Source organism: Zootoca vivipara, chromosome 4 (assembly GCF_963506605.1).
Source record: "Zootoca vivipara chromosome 4, rZooViv1.1, whole genome shotgun sequence".
Classification (NCBI taxonomy): Eukaryota; Metazoa; Chordata; class Lepidosauria; order Squamata; family Lacertidae; genus Zootoca; species Zootoca vivipara.
Genome location: NC_083279.1, coordinates 50,086,123 through 50,107,124, shown reverse-complemented (window position 1 = coordinate 50,107,124; position 21,002 = coordinate 50,086,123). Strand labels below are relative to the sequence as shown.

The following is a 21,002-nucleotide window of genomic DNA, read 5'->3' as shown; positions in this document are numbered from 1 at the left end:
TTATGCAAAGTGGAGAAGAGAGGAAGTAATAAGTTGCTCCATGACAAAGTTTACAAATGAGGCACAGCTCAAGTAGAAAGCTGTTGGCAAAACTTCATACATACCCCAGGACTCTGAAGTTCTTAGTTTGTACTTTTATCACAAAACCATATTTGCTCCATCTTTTGTTCCTAAGGTCACAGTTTGTATAGCTCACATACCGTAATATGGGAATGCTGGGGGTTGGACTAGATTTCCCTCGGGGTCCCTTCCAATTCTACAGTTCCATGAAAATAGCCATTTGTAAGATGTAATGTCAATATTGGCTTGGATCCTAACTAACACAAAATAGGCCTTTGCTTCTAAAACGCTGAAGTGAATTCCCACAGAAATAATAGAACAGGAGAGTTGTCTTTTGCTGTTCTGCTGTGTACAACATAACCTCACCCAGCCCTAAACCACTGCATGTTAAAAAGAAATAAAACTAAGTTACACTAATTGTTTGTTTGTTTATGGACCATTTAATTATAAATATGGTCAAAGCAGTCTAAGCAACAACTTACTATAAATTAACAATAATATCATTTGCTGTTTTGTCAGCAGCTGCGTTGCTGTTTCTTGGGCATGTTTGTCTTTGTCTTTACTGACATGTTTTGTTTTGTCTCGCTCCCAGTTTAGCAAAATTTAAAAATAATAGGGAAAGGGATATTGGACAGAAACAGTAGGTTGTGAAGTTGCATTTGTAAATATTTCTCGAACTGAAATATTGCTCATGACATCTGTTGATATTTGATACGGGTATATTTGAAAATATCTCATAGTTGCTATGCAGTGGTGTTTCGTATTTCACAGCATTTTAATGCTTAACTAATAGATAGTTAAACTCTTGTATCTAGAGTGAAGTGAAAAGGGAATACTTGTTGTTAATCCAGCAGTTTTGTGTACTGTGGTGAGACACTGAATTATGTCTGTGCTATGTGAGCTACTGAAATTTTTTTGATCATAAGATAGGGATGAAAGGATCTGTCCTTTTTTATTCTTTAAGCTTATTTTTTTCCACTCCTGACTTCAGTTCTGCAGCAATTTGCGATTTATTTATTTTTAATCCTCATGAAAATTCTTCAGTAGTTTAGTGCTAATTTAGTAGGCAAATTTATCCTCCTAAACATAATTTTGTGTGCAATTTTTTACCGTAAAAGCAACTTTTACTAATATACTGTACTGTAATGTGTTTTTGTATGCTTTCACAGATAAAAATATTCCTTCCAGTAGCACCTTAGAGACCAACTAAGTTTGTCATTGGTATGAGCTTTCGTGTGCATGCACACTTCAGATACACGAAATGCACACGAGAATTCATACCAATGACAAATTTAGTTGGTCTCTAAGGTGCTGCTGAAATGAATTTTTTTATTTTGTTTCGACTACGTCAGACCAACATGGCTACCTACCTGTAACTTTCATAGATAATTCATTCTTATACACATATCTTTCTAATATATGCATTTTTTTAAACATTGGTTTGAGAACTGCTTAGCAAAATTCAGATGAGTGTGAATTTGATTAATTTGGCTTTAAAAGCTAACTGAATTCAATTTCTCTCCCATTGCTACTTATAAGTGACCTTTCCCTTGGTGTTCAACTAAGCAGTACATTTTGACACTTTATTGGAGAAATAATTTAAAATTATCTACAAGTGGAGCAGTGCTGGAGGCTACAATGTAGAGAGGAACTGAAAAGTTAATAGGGCAGGGGTGTGGACATACGGTATAAGTATTTGTTTCTTTCAGTTTTCAAAAGGAGGTTAAAAGCACGCTTCAAAACTTTCCAAATATTGAACCTGCGAGATAAATGAAAAATCTGTTGACTTCAAGACAAAATAGCAAACTCATGACCTTAGTGGTAGAGGAAAATACTCTCAGCAGTGCTTGATTTCATTTGCTATATTAACTCATTTCCTCTTCTGTGTTCATTACAAACAGGAAATTAGTTCTATATAATGCCTTTGTAAAGAGTTATATTTTAGGCTTTTGAGCAGAATACCCTATTGCTCTCCCCCCACCAAGGAAAAGATAAAAATCAATGTCACAAAGTTTATTAGCATTTTCTTGCTGGTATCTGTAATCAGACAGCACAGCCATTGGTCAGATGAAGTCCAAAACATCTGCAGGGCACCAGGTAGGGGGAAGCCTTGCCTAACCCTTTAGTATCGTCGTTGTAAGTAATAATAGCACCTTCTGTGATATTTATTATCAAAGACTTCGGTGACAAACAAGATGGACCATGTGGATGGGTTTAGCATTATGATGCCTAGATCAGTGTTTCCCAACCTTGTGCTTCCAGCTGGTTTCGGACTACAATTCCCATCATTCCTGACCACTGGTCTTGCTAGCTAGGGATGATGGGAGTTGTAGTCCAAAAACAGCTGGAGGCACAAGGTTGGGAAACACTGGCCTAGATAAATCTGGATTATCTAAACACTGGCCTAGATAAATCTGGATTATCTTTAAAGACCAGTTAAGACAAGATGGCTTTACCTTATGGCTACATCATGAGATTCTTGCTGAGTAGACCTGTAATAATAATACCTTATCACATGAGTTATATTGCGGTGTGTCCAGATAGTGAAATGATCACACTTTCACATCATCATACAGGTGCTGCAGAAGGCATATTTTATCCTTTTATCCTCAGTGGTAGGGCCTTAGTATTTTTTCTGTACCCAAGTTATTTGTGTTACAGTATTCATTGTCCTGTTATTCTGTAGTATCTAACTTAAATGTTATTTTCATCCCTCTTAAATGTTATTTTCATCCCACTATCTGTTATTCCTTTTCCTAAGACAAGTATCTAATTTCTTTTATGCTCTGTTAAATTTATAAACTGATTACAGACCCTACAGATTAATCATGGCAAAAGGTAAATGTCACTTGTGGGTTTGCCAGAAGTAAAGAAAATGATCTTTGCTTACTCTTTTCTTGAGAAGCTCTCCAAGCACAGAAGGAACCCCACAAGACAGTAATAAATTCATTTGAAAAACTGACTACCACATTGTTGATACATACTATTGAGCACACTTAGAATGTATCCCCCACCCTCCCTACTCAGACAAAGAGATACCAATAAAGCATCTAGACCAGGCATGGCCAAACTTGGCCCTCCAGCTGTTTTGGGACTACAATTCCCATCATCCCTGACCACTGGTCCTGTTAGCTAGGGATGATGGGAGTTGTAGTCCCAAAACAGCTGGAGGGCCAAGTTTGGCCATGCCCGATCTAGACCAAGGCATAAATTTAATGCATTGTTGCTATCCCAAAGAAATAACAACTGCCACATTTGGACCAGGAATGAGACTTATAGTATCCAGCAGCTGCTCTAGTAGGAAGCTAGCTCTTATGTACCCTTTTAGTCTGTAATATTGTCCCAGAGTCCCTGTAGGAGGCCCCGCAATTCATCTGTGCCATATATCTTATCCTGCAGTACTGCTAGTTGTATCCGTTGGCAATTCTGAATGTGAGCAAATGTTCATCTTCAGTCCCATTAACCAGTCAACAGGGCCGTCTTAAGCGCCCCTCGCGCCATGGCGCGCCGGATCTCTCCGGCGCCCTCCCGCCCCGTTTCCCTGTGCGGTGGGCGGGCGGGCGGGCAGGCACAGCGCGATCTCTCCGGCGCCCTCCCGCCCTGTTTCCCAGGGCGGTGGGCGGGTGGGCGCAGCTGCGCAACAGACCGGCCGGCCAGCGGGCGGGCGCAGCTCGCGGCGCCCTCCTGGCAGGCTGGCGCCATGGTGCCCTGCGCCACCCAGCCTATACGTAGGGCCGGCCCTGCCAGTCAACACCATACCTACCCATTATCTTACCAAATGGAACAGCCACTGAAGATGTTTCTGCTTAAAAGTGAGAATTGTTATTATAGCATTCCCCTATAATTGATCGGTGCTATGTAATGCTTTATATATTTCAGCATAATCCTATATATTGAAATGCATATGGGTATTTTAAATATATTGATGGGATTTTGTACTCGATGCAGCTAATAAAGTTAAAAACAAATGTATAACGTACGCCTTCAACTTATGTGGGGGTTACATTCCAGAGATTGCTCCTTAAGCCAAAATTGTGTATAGTCAAAACACATTGGGTTCAATGGCAGGTGGGATTGCCAGTCTTTTTTCTCAGATGCCTACCCCCCTTCTGCCCCTTTTAATTTTTTAAAAATGATTTTGCCAAGCACGTAAAACTGAATGTGCACAACTTAAATGTGCATAAGTTGTGGGCTTACTGTAATTCTGAAGGTTTCAGGATACTCGACTCGATTTCTGGAAAAGGAAAGCATTTGTTTATTGCTGTAAAATATTTCAGGATGCTTGCTTATTAGCTATATTTCTTTCTTCTAGAGTGACTGAATTAACTGGATATGAGCCACAGGACCTGATAGAGAAAACTCTCTACCACCATGTGCATGGATGTGATGTATTTCATTTACGATATGCTCACCATCTCTGTAAGTAATGAAAAACAAGTAAAATAAATTTGTAATGGTGTTGATGTGAGTTATTCACAGTATAAGTGTTGGGAAACTATGATTGGGCACAGCTTTCCCAATAAAAAACTCACATGTGAAATGGTAATGTATTTTCTACATCTGGGTTTTATATTAATTCATTGGCATAACTTTTTAATATGTGAAGCTGCTGGAACAAATTTTGAAAGCAAAGTAAATTGATGAATCAGAGATAATTCATATCCATATTCTTCAAGTTAATACAATGTGAGCTAGTGCTGGAAGAAGATGAAGTAACTGACAGTTTGTTACAGCTGTTGCTCCAATACTAGTAGATTTCCTAATGAGCTTCATTAGCAACATGCCAAGCTATCAGGATAACTAGGGTAGGAATGATATTTGTGACAATTCTCTGGATTTCGTGTGTATTACAGATTAGGCAACTCCTTTTTAATCATAATGAATTTCTTTGGTATTCTGACAGTGCAGTAGTGACAGAATTCACGTGTTCAAAGGCTGCCAGGATAAATTTAATAAATAGCAACAACAAATAATTCACACTTTTTAGACAAACCTGACAATTTCTATTTTGAAGTTAAAGCAGCATTGTGGAGCTTTGCATTGATTTCCCACCAAATATTGTCCTCTCCCAACTGTTTACAGCACCTTTGGGAGCAAATGGCTGCTGTGGAAGGCAATAACTTTTATAATGGAAATTGGGTATGTTGTTTGGCTCAGAGTAATAAATGTAAAGAACCTTCAGGCACCGGCTATCTTAAGTGAACTAATCTATAGTAAGAAAATCCAAAATCTCTTAAGCGCATGCATATCGACTTAATAGAGATGTTTTAATTTTCTGAAAAAATACATGCTTCAGGAAGCTTGGGAAGTGGTCTGTGAGGAAAGATCGCTAGGTTAAAGCTAGACAACTGTACAACTAGTTCCATGTATTGAGCAGGGCTTCTGCTCATTCCCAAAACTGTGGTGCCCCATTTCTCTGCTCATGGAAGTAGTTGCAGGACTCGAGCAACCACTATTTATCAATAAGCTGCTAAAATATAAAGTCATGCTTTAAAGTTAAATAGCCTGGCTTGTTTGGAAGCCATTAACCATAGTTTCCTGCTTTAGTTGTAACAGGAAGCTATAGTTAATTGCATATTTCCTGTCTTGCACCAAGAGAGGAGCAGAGTAGCGACATACAGGTGTATGAGGCACATTCATACCTCAGCTTATTAAGCCAAGATATGATTGTCAGAAAGCAGCCACCGAGAAAGTATAGCCCAAAATGTTCTTTCTCCGTATGACTTCATTCTTCTACAGTCAATATGGCATGTTAAGAATAGGATATACAAGAAGGCAGAAGATGTTTGGGTTTGAGATTTTGTATTACAGCTATAAGAGAATTGGATAAACTTTTAATTAGGCAGAGTCCAGGAGTTCAAGAAAGCACAAACAAAGGCTCAAATGAGTTTTTAGCCTGCAATCCTATACACGTTTAGTGGGACTTCTGAGTAGATGTATCTAGGATTGTGTTTTATTTATTGGATTTTGTATTAGATAAGACCTGTATTAAGAGAACATTCAGTCACAATAACCAAAATACTGTCCTTGCTTGAAAGTTCAATTACACTATAGGGGTAAAATGCTCTTTTTAAAAAACAAATAAACCAAAGTCTGAAAATCAATGATGTAACAAACTTTCTTAAGCCAAGCAGGTCTGGGGGGTCAATGTCTGAACAGAAGGTCACCTGGGAGCGTTAAATATGCCACCTCAAGTTTCATGGAGGAAAGACAGAGTATGAGTATAATTAAATTCCTTTCATGTTATGTTTTATAGTGTTGGTGAAAGGACAAGTCACAACCAAGTACTATCGGTTGCTGTCAAAGAACAGTGGCTGGGTTTGGGTCCAGAGCTATGCCACCATTGTACACAACAGCCGCTCATCACGACCTCACTGCATAGTGAGTGTTAATTATGTCCTAACGTAAGTCCATATTTCCTACCATTGTATACCACATTCATTTTATTCAGTGTATCATGTTGACTTTGTTTCTTCCATCCTGATTTCCACTTTGTTACTTTAAAATGTTGATCACCAATATACATATTTTTGTTGTGCTTTGAAATACTGTACTGTATCAGGTTTTAGTAAGGTAGACATCATTTCTTAGATGCAGACCAAGGGAAAATATTTTGGTATGGCCAACTCACTTCTGGGCTTCAATCCCACAGCTGAAGACTGTGTTCTAGACAACCAATCTAATACTAAAGGAATGACTACATTTCAAATAACATAAAATGACATTATTGAAAACCTGTCTTGAAGTCAGTCTTCCAGGGCCATGGATGTTTTGCTGCCTGACACAAGGTAGAAGCGGGCACATCCCTTTCCATGTACAGAGATTGCCTGAACTAGAAGTTAAATCTTATTTCAACACTGGCAATTGTATAGCATCTTTCGCTGCACATCAAGGGAGCAGTCTGCCTTAGGAGGCACAATGCAGGCTGCATTGCACACACATAATTCTATTATGCATCAGAGAGGGACAGCTGGGGTGGGGATCAGGGGGCGATGCTGCTACTGCCCCCCTGCACTCCAGCATCTGCCACCTGAGATGTCCACCTTGCTCTGCCTAATGGCAGGGCTGGCCCTGCTCTGCTCCTACTCTGTGACATATTATAATGAACTAAAATGGCATTGGGATAAATGCAGCTCTTTTAGAGAACATGCAGGTGCAGATCAGCTGATGACAAAAAAACTCCAGAAAATTAATTAAACAAAAAACAACCTGAGGAGATAACCATTCTTATGACATAGAGGCAGACTATTACTTTAGGATGGAGAAGGGAAGCCATTTTTCAAATATATTATTAACTATTAACAGGATCCAGCTGCACAACTATGAACAAATGGCAGGTTGAGAGTGTATATCAAATAAATGCTTACATACACAGTATTATAGAAGCAGTTGAATGAAAGCTGTGAAAGTATGAGTGGATATATGAGAGATAGCCCAGTTACTCCTCTCTGGCAGTGTCTGGAGTTCAAGTGTCCTGAACTGAACTCCTAACATAGCTTCACGGCTTCCAACCCATTCCTATCATTTCTTTGTGCATAAAGGATTCAGTTTTAATAGTCCAGTGACTGGCATGTCTGGTATTATTTTTTTGAAGCTTTCTTTATGCCAGGGTTGGAGAACCCTTTTTCAGTGTGAGGAAAACATACAGTCAGGGTTAACTTTACAGGGGTTATGTGTCAGCAGGGGCCAAGGCTGGAGGCAAAAGTAGGTAGAGCAATGGGTGTGGTTTTTACCTTGTGTGCGCCTGGAATGCAGCCTGCTGTACACACACACACACACACACACAGAGAGAGAGAGAGAGAGAGAGAGAGAGAGAGAGAGAGAGAGAGAGAGAGAGAGAGAGAGAGAGTCTCCATCTAGGTACCTGAGAGATATTATCATAGTTCAAGGAAACAGTACAGCCAGGCAAGAGCACAAGGAGCGTTGGGAGGCTGATGCATGACTTGCAGAGTCCCAAGGACTAGCTAGAGAGGCCCAAAGGATCACATTAGCATCTCAGGCCTGAGGTTCTCCCCCCCGCCCCAATTTAAACATGTGAGGAGAAAGATGCAAATGGACCATTCCTCTGTTGCAATGCTGTTATTGTTTTTTCAGAGATATAGAATATAAGGAACTCCCATTATCATTGGACCAGGTCACCATTTCTAAATCACAGTTTTCATGCAGAAACTCAGCGTCTACCTCACAAGAAACAAGAAAAGCAACAAAACCTAGAAGTAATAAAATGAAGACAAAACTCAGAACAACGCCGTATCCACAACAGGTAGTAGCTTTTTTCTCTATCAACATTTCATGCTAGAAGAGTGTGGCAACCTATCTGCAACAGTAGCTGTGAATAGTCACTGGAATTTCTTGCAATTCAATATATCATGAATTCTGTTCCTTTTAATAGCCTGATCCTACAAATTGATGCTTGGGGTACTGAGTACTGCAAGTTTAGGGGATCAAGAATATGAACTGTTGCAGCAATACAGCATCACTTGTGGTTGAATTATTTCAACCAATTCTGGGAACTGCACTGGTGCAACAGCTTGTTGTACCAGCAGCAACAGTTTGCTTGGAAAGCCACCAATATCGTAGAAAAACGGGCAGAAAGGAGACAATACATGACCAGGTCCAGAAATGTGCTCAGGGTGAGTGTTAACAATAGATGCAAGAACAAGACTAAGGTAGAGTGCAGGGATGAAGAATAAAAGAAGGTTGAACTGTCAACCCAAAGATCTTCCAGCTTCAGGACTGGTGTAGTTTCCTCCGTAGTTTGGGAGTGTATCATTTGGATACTGCATTTCGGAGAGACTTGCCGCCTTCCTTCCCTGATTGGATTTGGGGGACCTGTCTTGATTTGGAGCAGAAGCCAGACTATCTTTGCCTTGAGGACCACCATACCAGCAATGTGCAAAGCCTTGCTTTAAGGGAATGTTTAAAACAGGGGTCCCCAGACTTACCGGGCTTCGGGCCGGAGGGCAGGGGAGTGCGCGCGCAGCGGGCCGGAGGGCGGGGGAGTGCGCGCCCGTGCGCATGTGCACACGCACACGGTCGGGAAAAAATCGCCGAAAATCGCTTGTGCGCATGCGTATGGGCCTCCCCCGACCCGGAAGTGCATCGGAAATGACCTCTTCTAGGTCGGGAGAGGCCCATACGCATGCGCACAAAGGATTTTCGCTGATTTTTTGCCGATTTTTAAGAACGCCACTGCGCCGCAAGAGCAGGTGGCGGCAGCGGGCGGCGGGGGTCGTCGCGGGCCGGATTGGGAGGCCAATTGGGCCGCATCCGGCCCGGGGGCCGTAGTTTGGGGGACCCCTGGTTTAAAATGACTGACAGAAGAGCATCCCAAGGAGTGCTGTGCAAAGCCTTTGTGCCAGTCATTAGGAAACTTCCCTTGGAGCAAGGCTGCTCACATTGCTGGTTAGCTGACCCTCATGTCAAAGCCAGCTCTCACCGCTTTCTGAGCAATTTTCTAAGTGTAAAATGAAAAAGTGAAATTTTATTTATTTATTTTTTAAAAAGGGGGCAGGCAAATGTTTTGAGTGGATAAACTTGTAGGCACTTGGAAAAAAGCAAATAAAAAATTGGACAGCCTGACTTGAAATATGGAGGTAGAGGTGATCTTGAACTTTCAATCCAAAGCAAGATACGTGTGTCAGATCAAGAACAAACCAATGGGAAGCTTGTTCCCACCTCAGTGCAGGGGGGCATGACATCAGGTCCCCCAGACTTCTGTGTGGCCCTCAAAAATCTTGCCAGCTAAATGAAATATGTGAAATCATTTTAAAGTGTTTCCAAACATGCAGAATGCCTCCCTCCCTCACCACTGAAGCTATAGCTTGTCCATCATACACAGGATTAAGGAGCAGAGGTTCCAGAAAAATGCCAGAAAGGCTTGCGCTCCAGTTCCTCTCTTTAGAAATTAAGTGCTGCCAACTTCTCTTAGTTTATATGAACTGGTGGGACTGCAGTTCAAGGTGGTACTTGGCTGTATTGCACTCTGTTAGTCTGTTATACTGACAGATTTCAGAGTCAGCTATTAAACACTTTTCTTTCTTTTTATTTGCTTTTTCAGCAATACAGCTCCTTCCAGACAGACAAACTGGAATGTGGCCAGGTTGGAAGCTGGAGATCCAACTCCACAGCAAATTCTGCCACCATCCAAGAACAAGCCTTCCATTCAGAAAACAGCGAACTTTTATACACCCCATCGTACAGCTTACCTTTCTCTTACCATTATGGACACTTCCCTGTAGACCCTCATGTATTCAGTAGCAAAAAACAAATGCTGCCTTCTAAATTTGGGCAATCTCAAGGAACACCTTGCGAAGTAGCTCGATTTTTCTTAAGTACTTTGCAGACAAGTGGAGAGTGCCAGTGGCACTATGCCAATTCTCTGGTTCCAGGAGGCAGTCAGTCACCATCGAAAAGTCCTTCTGATCAGTCAGCAAGCAGTGCACGCCATAATCTCTTACAGAGTTATGAAGGTGTGTATTAAATGAACAAATCTGAAGCTCTGTTATACCTAAGAAAAATTCATTCATGTTGAATATTTTTCAAATATTAAAAGTGTGTAGTGGGTAAAGCTATTTTAAACCTTTAACAAAAAGAGGCTGATGACTTGTTATGGTAAGGGCTGAAAATAGTTGCAACTTACATTTACACTTTAATTTTGCTCCTGAATTGTTCATATTTCTTTCTGAATGTAATGCAAGAATAATAGTTAAGATGCAAATCTGATTGATAACTAAAATAACCCAAATTCTGTTGCAAAGAATTTAACAAGAAGCCTAAATTCAGTTTTCTTATGTCTCCTAGATTTTCTTAGGGTGTATTCACACAACACATCTTTTTTGATTGTGTAGCCCTGCTACTACAAGCTTACTGACAAGCCTGTATATTGTAGACCTCACACTAGAGTTCATGGGAGTTCATCAGAGCAGACAATTGGACCACATTGTCCTCACAATATTGTTGTTTTGTCAGATCTGAAAAGAAAGAGTTTTTGTGGGTACAATATTGATCACAATAGCAACTTTTCTTTAGGGAGCATATTTTGGAGTGTTCCACAAATAGCACAAACAAGCCTAATAAATCAAATGGAAAGCATTTTCATGTATTACATCTGATTATGTTGGCCGTTTATGAAGGTATGTATCCAAAGTGAAAAAATAAGATAATTTTTACAAAAAGTACGTTTTAAAATAGTTCCAATAATGCTCCAGTTGCCTCAGAAGGTAATTAGCTATAATTTAATTATTTAGCATTTTCAAGAACCTGCTTTAACTCCCATCTTGCAATTTGGCATGGAGAAGGAATGGATAAGTTATTCCTTCCCTCTTCTTGATTCTATTTGGAATGCAACTACTTGCTAATTTGCACAAAGGCTTTAAAGCAAGCTCAAAAACAGCATTAAACGAATGTCCCCAATCTAAATAGACTTTACTGTATGTTCAAACTACACCTCATTGCTTGAACTGCTTTCATTAAAGAACTTTTATTTTTCTTTCTTTCAAAGTGCCACTACCAAACAGAAGATACAGCCAAGACAGTACATCTGACAGCTTTGCAAGCTGTGCCACCCTAGCAGCAAATAGCAGATACAAAGAAGAGAGCTATGATTCCACCATTATAAAGCACAGCAACAAAATGGAAAGTCGAATATATCCAACACATCATCATCTCATTAAAGAAGAAAATAAGCTAGTTTTCAATAGAGGTGTACAAGAAAAAAACAACTTAAGTGAAAAGCCCTTTTCGAACTCCTTAGCCAACTCCTTTTTGTCAAAATCTGAATGTTTGCAAACTAAATCTATTGGACAATTAAATCACCTTCTCCCAGTTCCAACAGTATATGAACAAACAAGAAGAATTTGTATGAAAGAACCAAAATTTGAGCACATTGCCCATCATGCTGCAAATCTAGGTGAGCTGGAACCTGATGACAGAATGACAGGGAAGTTTGATCATGACTCTGAAAACGATCACACTGTGGATGTTAGGCATGCAGGGCAAGTTCCATTTGTACTTCTCAACTACCACCGGGTTTTAGCCAAACATGGCACATTTCAAACTTCTTCGTGTACTGCCACAGGACATGTAGCAGAGAATTATGGACACAGTTCTGAGGAAGTAAATATGTTTTACAAAAACCAAAGTCCTTCATCAGCCTCTTCCCCTGAGGCTCACAAGGAGCCTGCACTTCCCCATTATATTGGAACGTCTGTAATAATAGCCAATGGAAGGTGACAGTAATAGAAAGCTGTGGCTTATAAAATAAATAAATAAACAAACTGGAATAGTTCCCCTAAAGCATGAGGATACATGGTTGCACTTAGTGAGCATGGTTTAAAATCAGTGGGACAAACTTGCATGCATTCTTTGCAAGCCATGTGTAACAGTACCTTTAAGGTCAAGAAAACAAATTAGCTTCAGTGCTTTGTTCCAGATTAATCTCTGCAGTTGACTCTGCTAGTAAGAAGCCATGTAACAGATCATATTTTTTGTTATTTTTACAGTATATAAGTTAAATTATAAGAGTTTATGTGCTGATACATAGAGTGACTTTGTTTTCTTAAAAAATACAATCCCTGAATTATTTGAAAGTTATAGATAACCTAACAAACGAACAGTCTGGTAGGAGACAGTAATTACCAGTTATTTGTGACAGTCTGTGTTTAACTTCCTTCAAATGCATTACCTTGGGGACCTGCATTTAGGATTTCAATCCCTGAAATTAAACCATTATTATTTTTTATTCATGTGGCTTGGATATATATTACCCAAGGCAGTATGGAATTGCCAGGCTGCATGGCTACTATGCATTTTTAGAAAAGGAAAATCTACTTGCCCAATAAGCTTGGAGATAACTACCAAAGAGCTGATGATTGTTACACTGTAAGGGGGGTGGGGAATCAAAGCATCTATTTGAAAAAGAAAGACAAAGGTTTTTGCTGTTTCAAATACATTTTCCATTTAGAATATATCCAAAACTGTATTTGTTGCCAGCCAAAGAGGAGTGAAGTTGCATTCTCTTCATTTTCCTCTGTCAATGAGACTTCAAATCTTTTCTGTTTAGTGGGTTTACATTTTTAGCCCAGCCAGTTTTAGCAATTTTTATGGTTAAGATATGATAAAATATATTCACCAACTGCACTAATGATTAGATGAGAATTCTCAGGCACTTACATTTTATTTAGTATTTTTCGTAGAGCACATAGTATATTCATCTTTGACTTTGTAATGTTTAATCTGGAAGGTGAGGCAACCCAAGTATCCAGTTAAATAGGGGAAGCTCTTGTGTACATGTGGTGGGTGTGTATACACATGAAGGTTTTTTTTTGCACACTAGGAGTTACTAGAATGTGGTTGTCATTTCAACATAACTAATAAACCATTTATCATCTTACTCAGTAACAGAACAGAATGCACCCTAATATGTAAAAAGCTTATGTATAAAAATGGTTGGCATTAAAGAACATTAACACTGGAGTCAGACGTATATTTTAATTTGACTAGCTTTTCTTAGCTTTGCTAAACTCTGAGCTACATCAAAAACTTCTAAAAGTTTTCATTAGAAGCATGGAAGAACTTCTGTGCCTGCAGGAAGCGAATAACAGTTTTGCCGTTGTTTTGAGTATAGACAGAACCAATTTAAGAATATTTCTCCCAAGAAATAATATATAATTTAACTTGTGCAATATGGAAAACAACTTTGATTGCACCTTTTAAAATATCAACTAAGTTGAAAGGTAATGAAGACATTTTCTTAAACTATTTTTCTGCATTTAGACACAGCAATACAATCCATTTCCTTGTCTAATTTTATAAAACTATTTGTTACTGTAAGGAAATAAGCTTTTTAAAAGTGATCAGTTGTGCTCAGTATTGCCCTATTTAAAATTAACCATTGTGAGCATGCACATTTTTAAGTAGTGCCAAAGCAGTGTACATTAGAATTCAGACTTAACCTGTGCCTTGAGTTGAAGCCAATAGTTCCCAAAGTGTAAAAGTAGGCTTCTCCCACAGGTGCTCGGCACCTTGCCTTCAGCCCATTGTTCACCATGACTAATATGTTCCATCTCTGGTGCTTTATGGGGTACTGGGTTATCCCTCTTTCTTTGTTTGTTTGAATGGCCTTGTTCATTCTTGTGCTTGATCTTTCAGCCTGAGAAAAAAGTGTGCGCTTCCAGGTGAATTGGCTACTATTCTTTAGTCATAGTTACATTTGGATAAATGCTTAGGCTCAGAATTGCATTATTTTGAATGGTTTTTTAAGATAAAGGGAACTTCACATTTACAGTTTGGGGTCTAGCCTCATCATTGGAATATTCACCACACTGCACTGAGAGGTGTTTGACACATCATTTGCACAATGCTGATGTAGCACATATTTCAATACCTTGACTACAAAAAGCTGCTGCATGGTGGTGTGGTGTCTTCTAGATGTAAGGATAAGGGATCACTGTGTACATGAATATAAGATCCAAACTGCACATGTGAAATTGTCCTAACCTTGGTTGAATTCAGATTTAAAGGTAGTGTTTGACTGTATATTATTCAGTTTGAGTTTAAGTAGTTTGGAGCTTGTGGTTTAATTCAGTGCTCCAAGTCAGGATGAATATTTTGGGAAGTAAGATTGCCCGAATTTTGGGGGCAGGGGGGAACTGGGACCAATACGATACAAATATTTTTAGAAATGAGGGTTAAAACACAAGCCCTAATCCACACACCACTTGCAAGTAAAACACATACCGTGTTTCCCCAAAAATAAGACACTGTCCCCAAAAATAAGACACATATTTATTTTTCGTCAAGAAGACACACTATGGCTTATTTTCAGGGGATTTCTTATTTTTATTACACGTCCAGCCTCACCTCTTCCTTGGCGCCCTCCAGAACTGCACCTATCACTATGTCTTATTTTCGGGGTATGGCTTATATTGCGCAAATACTAGAAATCCTGCTACAGCTTATTTTATGGGCATGTCTTATTTTTGGGGAAACAGGTACAAACTGCAAATAAGGCTCCTGTTTGTAATACTGGAATTCCATCATTGTGTGTTATTTCATCAAAATCACATCCTCAAGTATTAAGAACATGTGTAAGTTATCTGGGCAACAAACTTGCCAGAGACTTAATTTTATAGTAAAATTGGACTAATGTACTTAACAGGATGGAAGTGAACTTTCCCCCCCTAACAGCCAAACAAAAATATCCTCCCAGACGCCCAAGGTAAATTCTCTGAATGTTGATACCTTTACTGATGTAATTGATATTGCTGAAAACAGCAGCAGCACTCTTGGCTTGTCTTCATAGAAAGGAGCTTTTGTGAATGATCTTATCATGATGTCGTTACACAATTCTATTGCCAGATGCAAGTTTTTCGAAGTCTTTCGAAGTGTTCATGCAGATGTACTCCTGAAAGAATACATTTATGCCAAATAACATTTGTTTATTTTGCTACGTGAAAAATGTATTCCCCAGTGAGATACAGGCAATTAGCTGACTCATAAAAAGAAATCTGATACACAACTGCAGTGTAGCATACTTTATTTTCTTCAGAATGACTGTATATGCTAAGCCTCTTTCACTTTGTAAGAAAGAAAATATTTCTGAAAAGTACACTTTTTAAACTGTTCAATTGCCCAGTGTCATTTAGGTAATGCTGCTGAAGATAAGCAATTTCAAATAATTCAGATAATTAACAACCTGCCACTACCACAATGCATAAATTATCAAAGCCTTAGGCATGTTGAAGTCCTATCTACAGAGGGGACTCAAGTATGCACAAGCCTGCCCTGGCCCTTCCCTCCTGGTCTTCCTAGGAAGGCCTGAGGAGGAATTGCAAGCACATTTTTGCTTATGAGCTTACAGTGCTCCCCTGCAATCAGGCTTCCTGAGAACTTGAACTCTTTTCAGCTCAATGTACTTACAGTCCCTCTTCAGACCTTCCCAGTCATGAGGGGTGAGGCTGGCACATGTAGCCCTTCCCTCTCACCGTGGATAAAACTTTAAAAATCCTGAATAGTGCTTGAAATCTACATAATAATTAAAACTGGATGTATCATTTACATGCAATGGAAGTGCAGAGAGTGGGACACCTCCTTTTTCACTTTGCCATTATTCTTGATTATGAACGATAATTAATGAACTATAATTATCAATCACCAGTGCTTTTTTTCTTAAAAAAAGTTTAGGGGTACTCTTATTTTGACTCAAGAAAATCACCTTTTATAGTTCAAATCGGGGAAAATAAACACAATGGACAAAAGTACAAAGATTCACAAAATATTTAGGGGTATGTGTACCCCTGCGTCCCCCCAGGGGAAAAAAGCACTGCCTATCACTGTACAGTCAAACCTCGGTTTACGACTACGACTAACTACTATCCGGGTTCCGCGGTGTCGGATGCGCAGACGTGATCTGCACAGCTCGTGCATGTGCAGAAGCGCTTCGGCGAGCAACCGCCTCCATGGAACGGATTACAGTCGCAAACCGAGGTACCATTGTACTTTGCAGGGTTCTATACACTTCGTAAGAAATGTATAGAGAAAAAAATGGAGTTGGGAAATGTAACTCGTAAGTTTTGTATCTTATGAGTAGAAATGGCACACACACCTAGTACAAACTGCTCTGCTGAGTACAATTGTGTAGATTTCCCCTGCATCAATCTACTTTGTTTAAGAAGCTCAACTTTGCAGCAGCAAACCAGTGAATAATTTTAAGATGCACAATCCTATGCATGTTTATTCAGAAGTGAGTCTAGCTATGTTCAGTGGGGCTTGCTCACTAGTAAATAGGTTTAGGATTTGAACTTCACATTCATAAGCAAAGGACAGCATTGAATGAATTAATAAAATTCCTACTATAATATTACTTGTCCAAAATCACGATACAGTTCTTTGAGCTAATTTCTTGAGAGATAACTCTTCTGTTTGTTCCTCTACTGGAACATTAGATTTTGCTTTTTTATGATGCAAAAATAAATTATTTAACAAAAGTACCAGTATGTGGAAAAAGAAATACACATCCTACTATTGCTTAGGATTATATATCTACTCCCTTAAATTGTAAAGCTTTTGCTTATTTATTACGTAAGACTATGTTAAATAAAATACTGTAGACAAAGGAATAATGGACTTCTATTATTTGCTTGGTTTTAGAAGTACAAATAATGTAGATTTATAAAATACGCTTAATGTTTATTGTATTTTTAATATTACACATTGACCAATTTAGGAAATTCAATGAAATGAAATACATCATTTGTTTTCCTGACTGCACAGCAGTTCTAGAAACAGACAGATTGTTAGGGCTTATTCAGAACTTTTAAATGTAATTCTGTTGATATTTAATTCAATGCTCCCTCCACCCCACTTATTCCCATCCTCAACTCAAGCTATGATGGAACAAAGTTGTATTAAGTATAAAAAATGAGGCCATGTTGGTCCATGAGGGGAAAAAAATGAGTTAGGCAATGCCTTTAGGACTAGCTAAAATGTCAAAATAGTGAGCAAGCTTTTAGGTTCTTCAGAATTCTTGTCAGGCTGGATGTTAAACAAAGTAGACTTCAAGTTGCAGCTAAGCACACAATGGTTCATCCCTGTTTTTTCAAAACAGAAAACCTAAATCAGTTTCCATTCTTAGACAGAACACGAACACTACTTCCATTGCTGTTTATGTGTGTTACCACTGAGCCTCAGGCTTGCCGATCGGAAGGTCGGCGGTTCGAATCCCCACGACAGGGTGAGCTCCCGTTGCTCGGTCCCAGCTCCTGCCCACCTAGCAGTTTGAAAGCACGTCAAAGTGCAAGTAGATAAATAGGTACCGCTCCGGCGTTTCTGTGCGCTGCTCTCGTTTCGCCAGAAGCAGCTTAGTCATGCTGGCCACACGACCCGGAAAACTGCGGACAAATGTCAGCTCCCTCGGCCAGTAAAGTGAGATGAGCGCCCCAACCCGAGAGTCATTCGCGACTGGACTTAACTGTCAGGGGTCCTTTACCTTTAGAATACTCTATTCAGGAATGGAATCCTAAAACTGGAGGTAGATTAGCTTCTACCACTTGAAGAAGGGGCTTTGTTACAGGGCTTTTTCTCCAATTACTAATAGTAGTCAATTTGCTTTGCACTGACTTCTTTATTTAAGTGCACCACTTAAAAATAATCTCCAGCTTAATAGCTAATATAAAAATTGCTTAGTTTCTTAGTATGTCTGCTTTCCACCTTACCAAAGTATCTGTTGAATCTATGGAGAAAGGTCTGGGTAACAACTGGACATTATATTTTCAGAAATGGGGTTCAACCACTGTACGTTTCTTTGTCCCAACAGTCCTGTTGTTGTTTAGTCGTTTAGTCGTGTCCGACTCTTCGTGATCCCATGGACCAGAGCACGCCAGGCACTCCTGTCTTCCACTGCTTCCCGCAGTTTGGTCAGACTCATGTTCGTAGCTTCGAGAACACTGTCCAACCATCTCATCCTCTGTCGTCCCCTTCTCCTTGTGCCCTCAATCTTTCCCAACGTCAGGGTCATTTCCAGGGAGTCTTCTCTCTTTTTAAGATGTCTCTGCTTTTTAAGATGCTGTCTAAGTTTGTCATTACTTTTCTCCCAGGAAGCAGGCGTCTTTTAATTTCGTGACTGCAGTCACCATCTGCAGTGATCATTGAGCCCAAGAAAGTAAAATCTCTGACTGCCTCCATTTCTTCCCCTTCTATTTGCCAGGAGGTGATGGGACCAGTGGCCATGATCTTAGTTTTTTTGATGTTGAGCTTCAGACCATATTTTGCGCTCTCCTCTTTCACCCTCATTAAAAGGTTCTTTAATTCCTCCTCACTTTCTGCCATCAAGGTTGTGTCATCAGCATATCTGAGGTTGTTGATATTTCTTCCGGCAATCTTAATTCCGGCTTGGGATTCATCCAGTCCAGCCTTTCGCATGATTAATTCTGCATATAAGTTAAATAAGCAGGGAGACAATATACAGCCTTGTCGTACTCCTTTCCCAATTTTGAACCAATCAGTTCTTCCATATCCAGTTCTAACTGTAGCTTCTTGTCCCACATAGAGATTTCTCAGGAGACAGATGAGGTGATCATGCACTCCCATTTCTTTAAGAACTTGCCATAGTTTGCTATGGTCGACACAGTCAAATGAAGCAGAAGTAGATGTTTTTCTGGAACTCTCTAGCTTTCTCCATAATCCAGCGCATGTTTGCAATTTGGTCTCTGGTTCCAGTACCTATTACAGCCTTATCTAATTAACTTTGCTAACCGCTTCCACAGTCCATGTTAAGATTGCAGACTCCACAACTTCAACATCAAGCAAATCTTTCCCCTCTTCTCCATTTCCATTTGTTTAACATCCATCATGAAGGCTTGCTTACCATTTTGCAACATTCAGGTTGGTCTGAATGCTATTGCTGCAGATGGACTTAACACCAAAAGGACTTCTAAACAAAAGATCAAGTTTACTTTTTCCTTGAAAATGCTAGAATGGCAGAGTTTAGTTTTACAAGACTGTGCCGTGCATCTCTGCAACAGTACAAACATTTGGCAGTCCCAAGTTTGCTTGTGCGTAGGTGAAGAAGTATCTGGCAAGGCAAAAAAAGAAGAGGAACTAAGTTCTGAAGTAGGAGGAAAGAAGTGCCTACCTTTCTACCATTCCTGTAATCTCTACTGCAGCAGTCACAAAGGAATTGATCAAGAAGGTGAAGTTCTTAGGTGTGTGCTACGGCTGTGCAGATAGTCTTTCATGCCAGAATGTTACCAGCTTGCTCTAGAAGTTCCAAATATTAATCTACACCTGCGGAGAACAGAAAGGCGAGACTGCACAGAGACTACAAAGAACTGCTATGTCCTGCTTTCCACATGATATATTGTTTAACAGCACTTCTATTGGCAGCTATGCAATGTATAAATATTCCCAACTAGCTTCAAAAATCAGAACTATGCTGAAACAAAATTATTAACTTGCACTTTATAACCCTGTAATGTTTTTTTTTAAAAAAAAAATCCTGCAGAAGGAAAGCATGATCCATAGCGTAAACACATCATGCTTTAAAAAAGATAACCGAGGCATAATGACTTGCTAGGACATGTATTTCAAGGTGTTATGGAGGCTTATGACAAATACCAGTTTATTCTTAGTTCTGAGTAGCTAACCTGGTGGAAATTGTGTAATTCTGGAAAGGTAATCAGTTCTGTCTGGATGTAATTCACCTCGTTCTTTTCAAATACTAGCGCAGCAGAGTTCCTTAAGAAGCCTTACTGTCAATAAATAATCTGTACATATATTTTCTTAATATGTAATGAGGAGTTTTAAAACTTTGGTCCGGAAGAAAAGCGCATATTGCAAAAAAATATGGGCACCATAATGAAATATTTTTGAAAGCACTTCATCTAAAGAACAGTCTGAAAGACGACATCAGCTACACAGTGGAAAAGGTGTTTTACTAACCTGGACATTTTAACAGTATTACACATTTTCAGAGGGCTACTTCTGGATTCCAGGATGCCTGGCTGGCTCCTCCAGACTCTGTCCAGACACATTTTGCTATGTTATAAAGTCACAAGGGCTGTTATAAAATGGTTTTCATACAGAAATGGTGAGTAGCTGCCAAATTTGATGTGGAAAACAATGTGATTACCAGCTGTACTACCCATGCACACCTTTACTTGTGTGTCCTATACCGGTAGAAAGTCCCACAGGCATTCCTGAGCACGACAACTGTGACTCAGAAAGGCCTTATTCAGCTGTTCTGAAGCAAACAAAAATAAAGTCAAGTATATGACAGTTTACAATTGATGCTGACACCACCACCCCACTTCATTCAAGTATGTTGTCTTGTATGTACAGGGCAGGCCATTCCAAAGCAGAAGTAAAAGTGATATTCCCACCTAATCTACTTGTGCTTCAACATGTCCACATTTCATTACTTTTCATTTACAGAAAGGAAATTA

At 39.5% G+C, this 21,002-nt stretch overlaps 1 protein-coding gene across 1 annotated transcript in view; it reads left to right on the top strand.

Annotated features, from left to right (window-relative positions):
- The window catches only part of SIM2 (SIM bHLH transcription factor 2), a 54,142-nt gene extending 39,795 nt beyond the window's left edge, over positions 1 to 14,347 (top strand). Inside the window, exons 7-11 of the mRNA XM_035116471.2 lie at positions 4,373 to 4,479; positions 6,317 to 6,464; positions 8,155 to 8,323; positions 10,121 to 10,532; positions 11,564 to 14,347. Of these exons, the coding sequence (XP_034972362.1) occupies positions 4,373 to 4,479; positions 6,317 to 6,464; positions 8,155 to 8,323; positions 10,121 to 10,532; positions 11,564 to 12,294 (1,567 nt within the window). The 3' untranslated portion in view covers positions 12,295 to 14,347. The remainder of the gene's footprint in view (positions 1 to 4,372; positions 4,480 to 6,316; positions 6,465 to 8,154; positions 8,324 to 10,120; positions 10,533 to 11,563) is intronic.
- Positions 14,348 to 21,002: the final 6,655 nt, after the last annotated feature.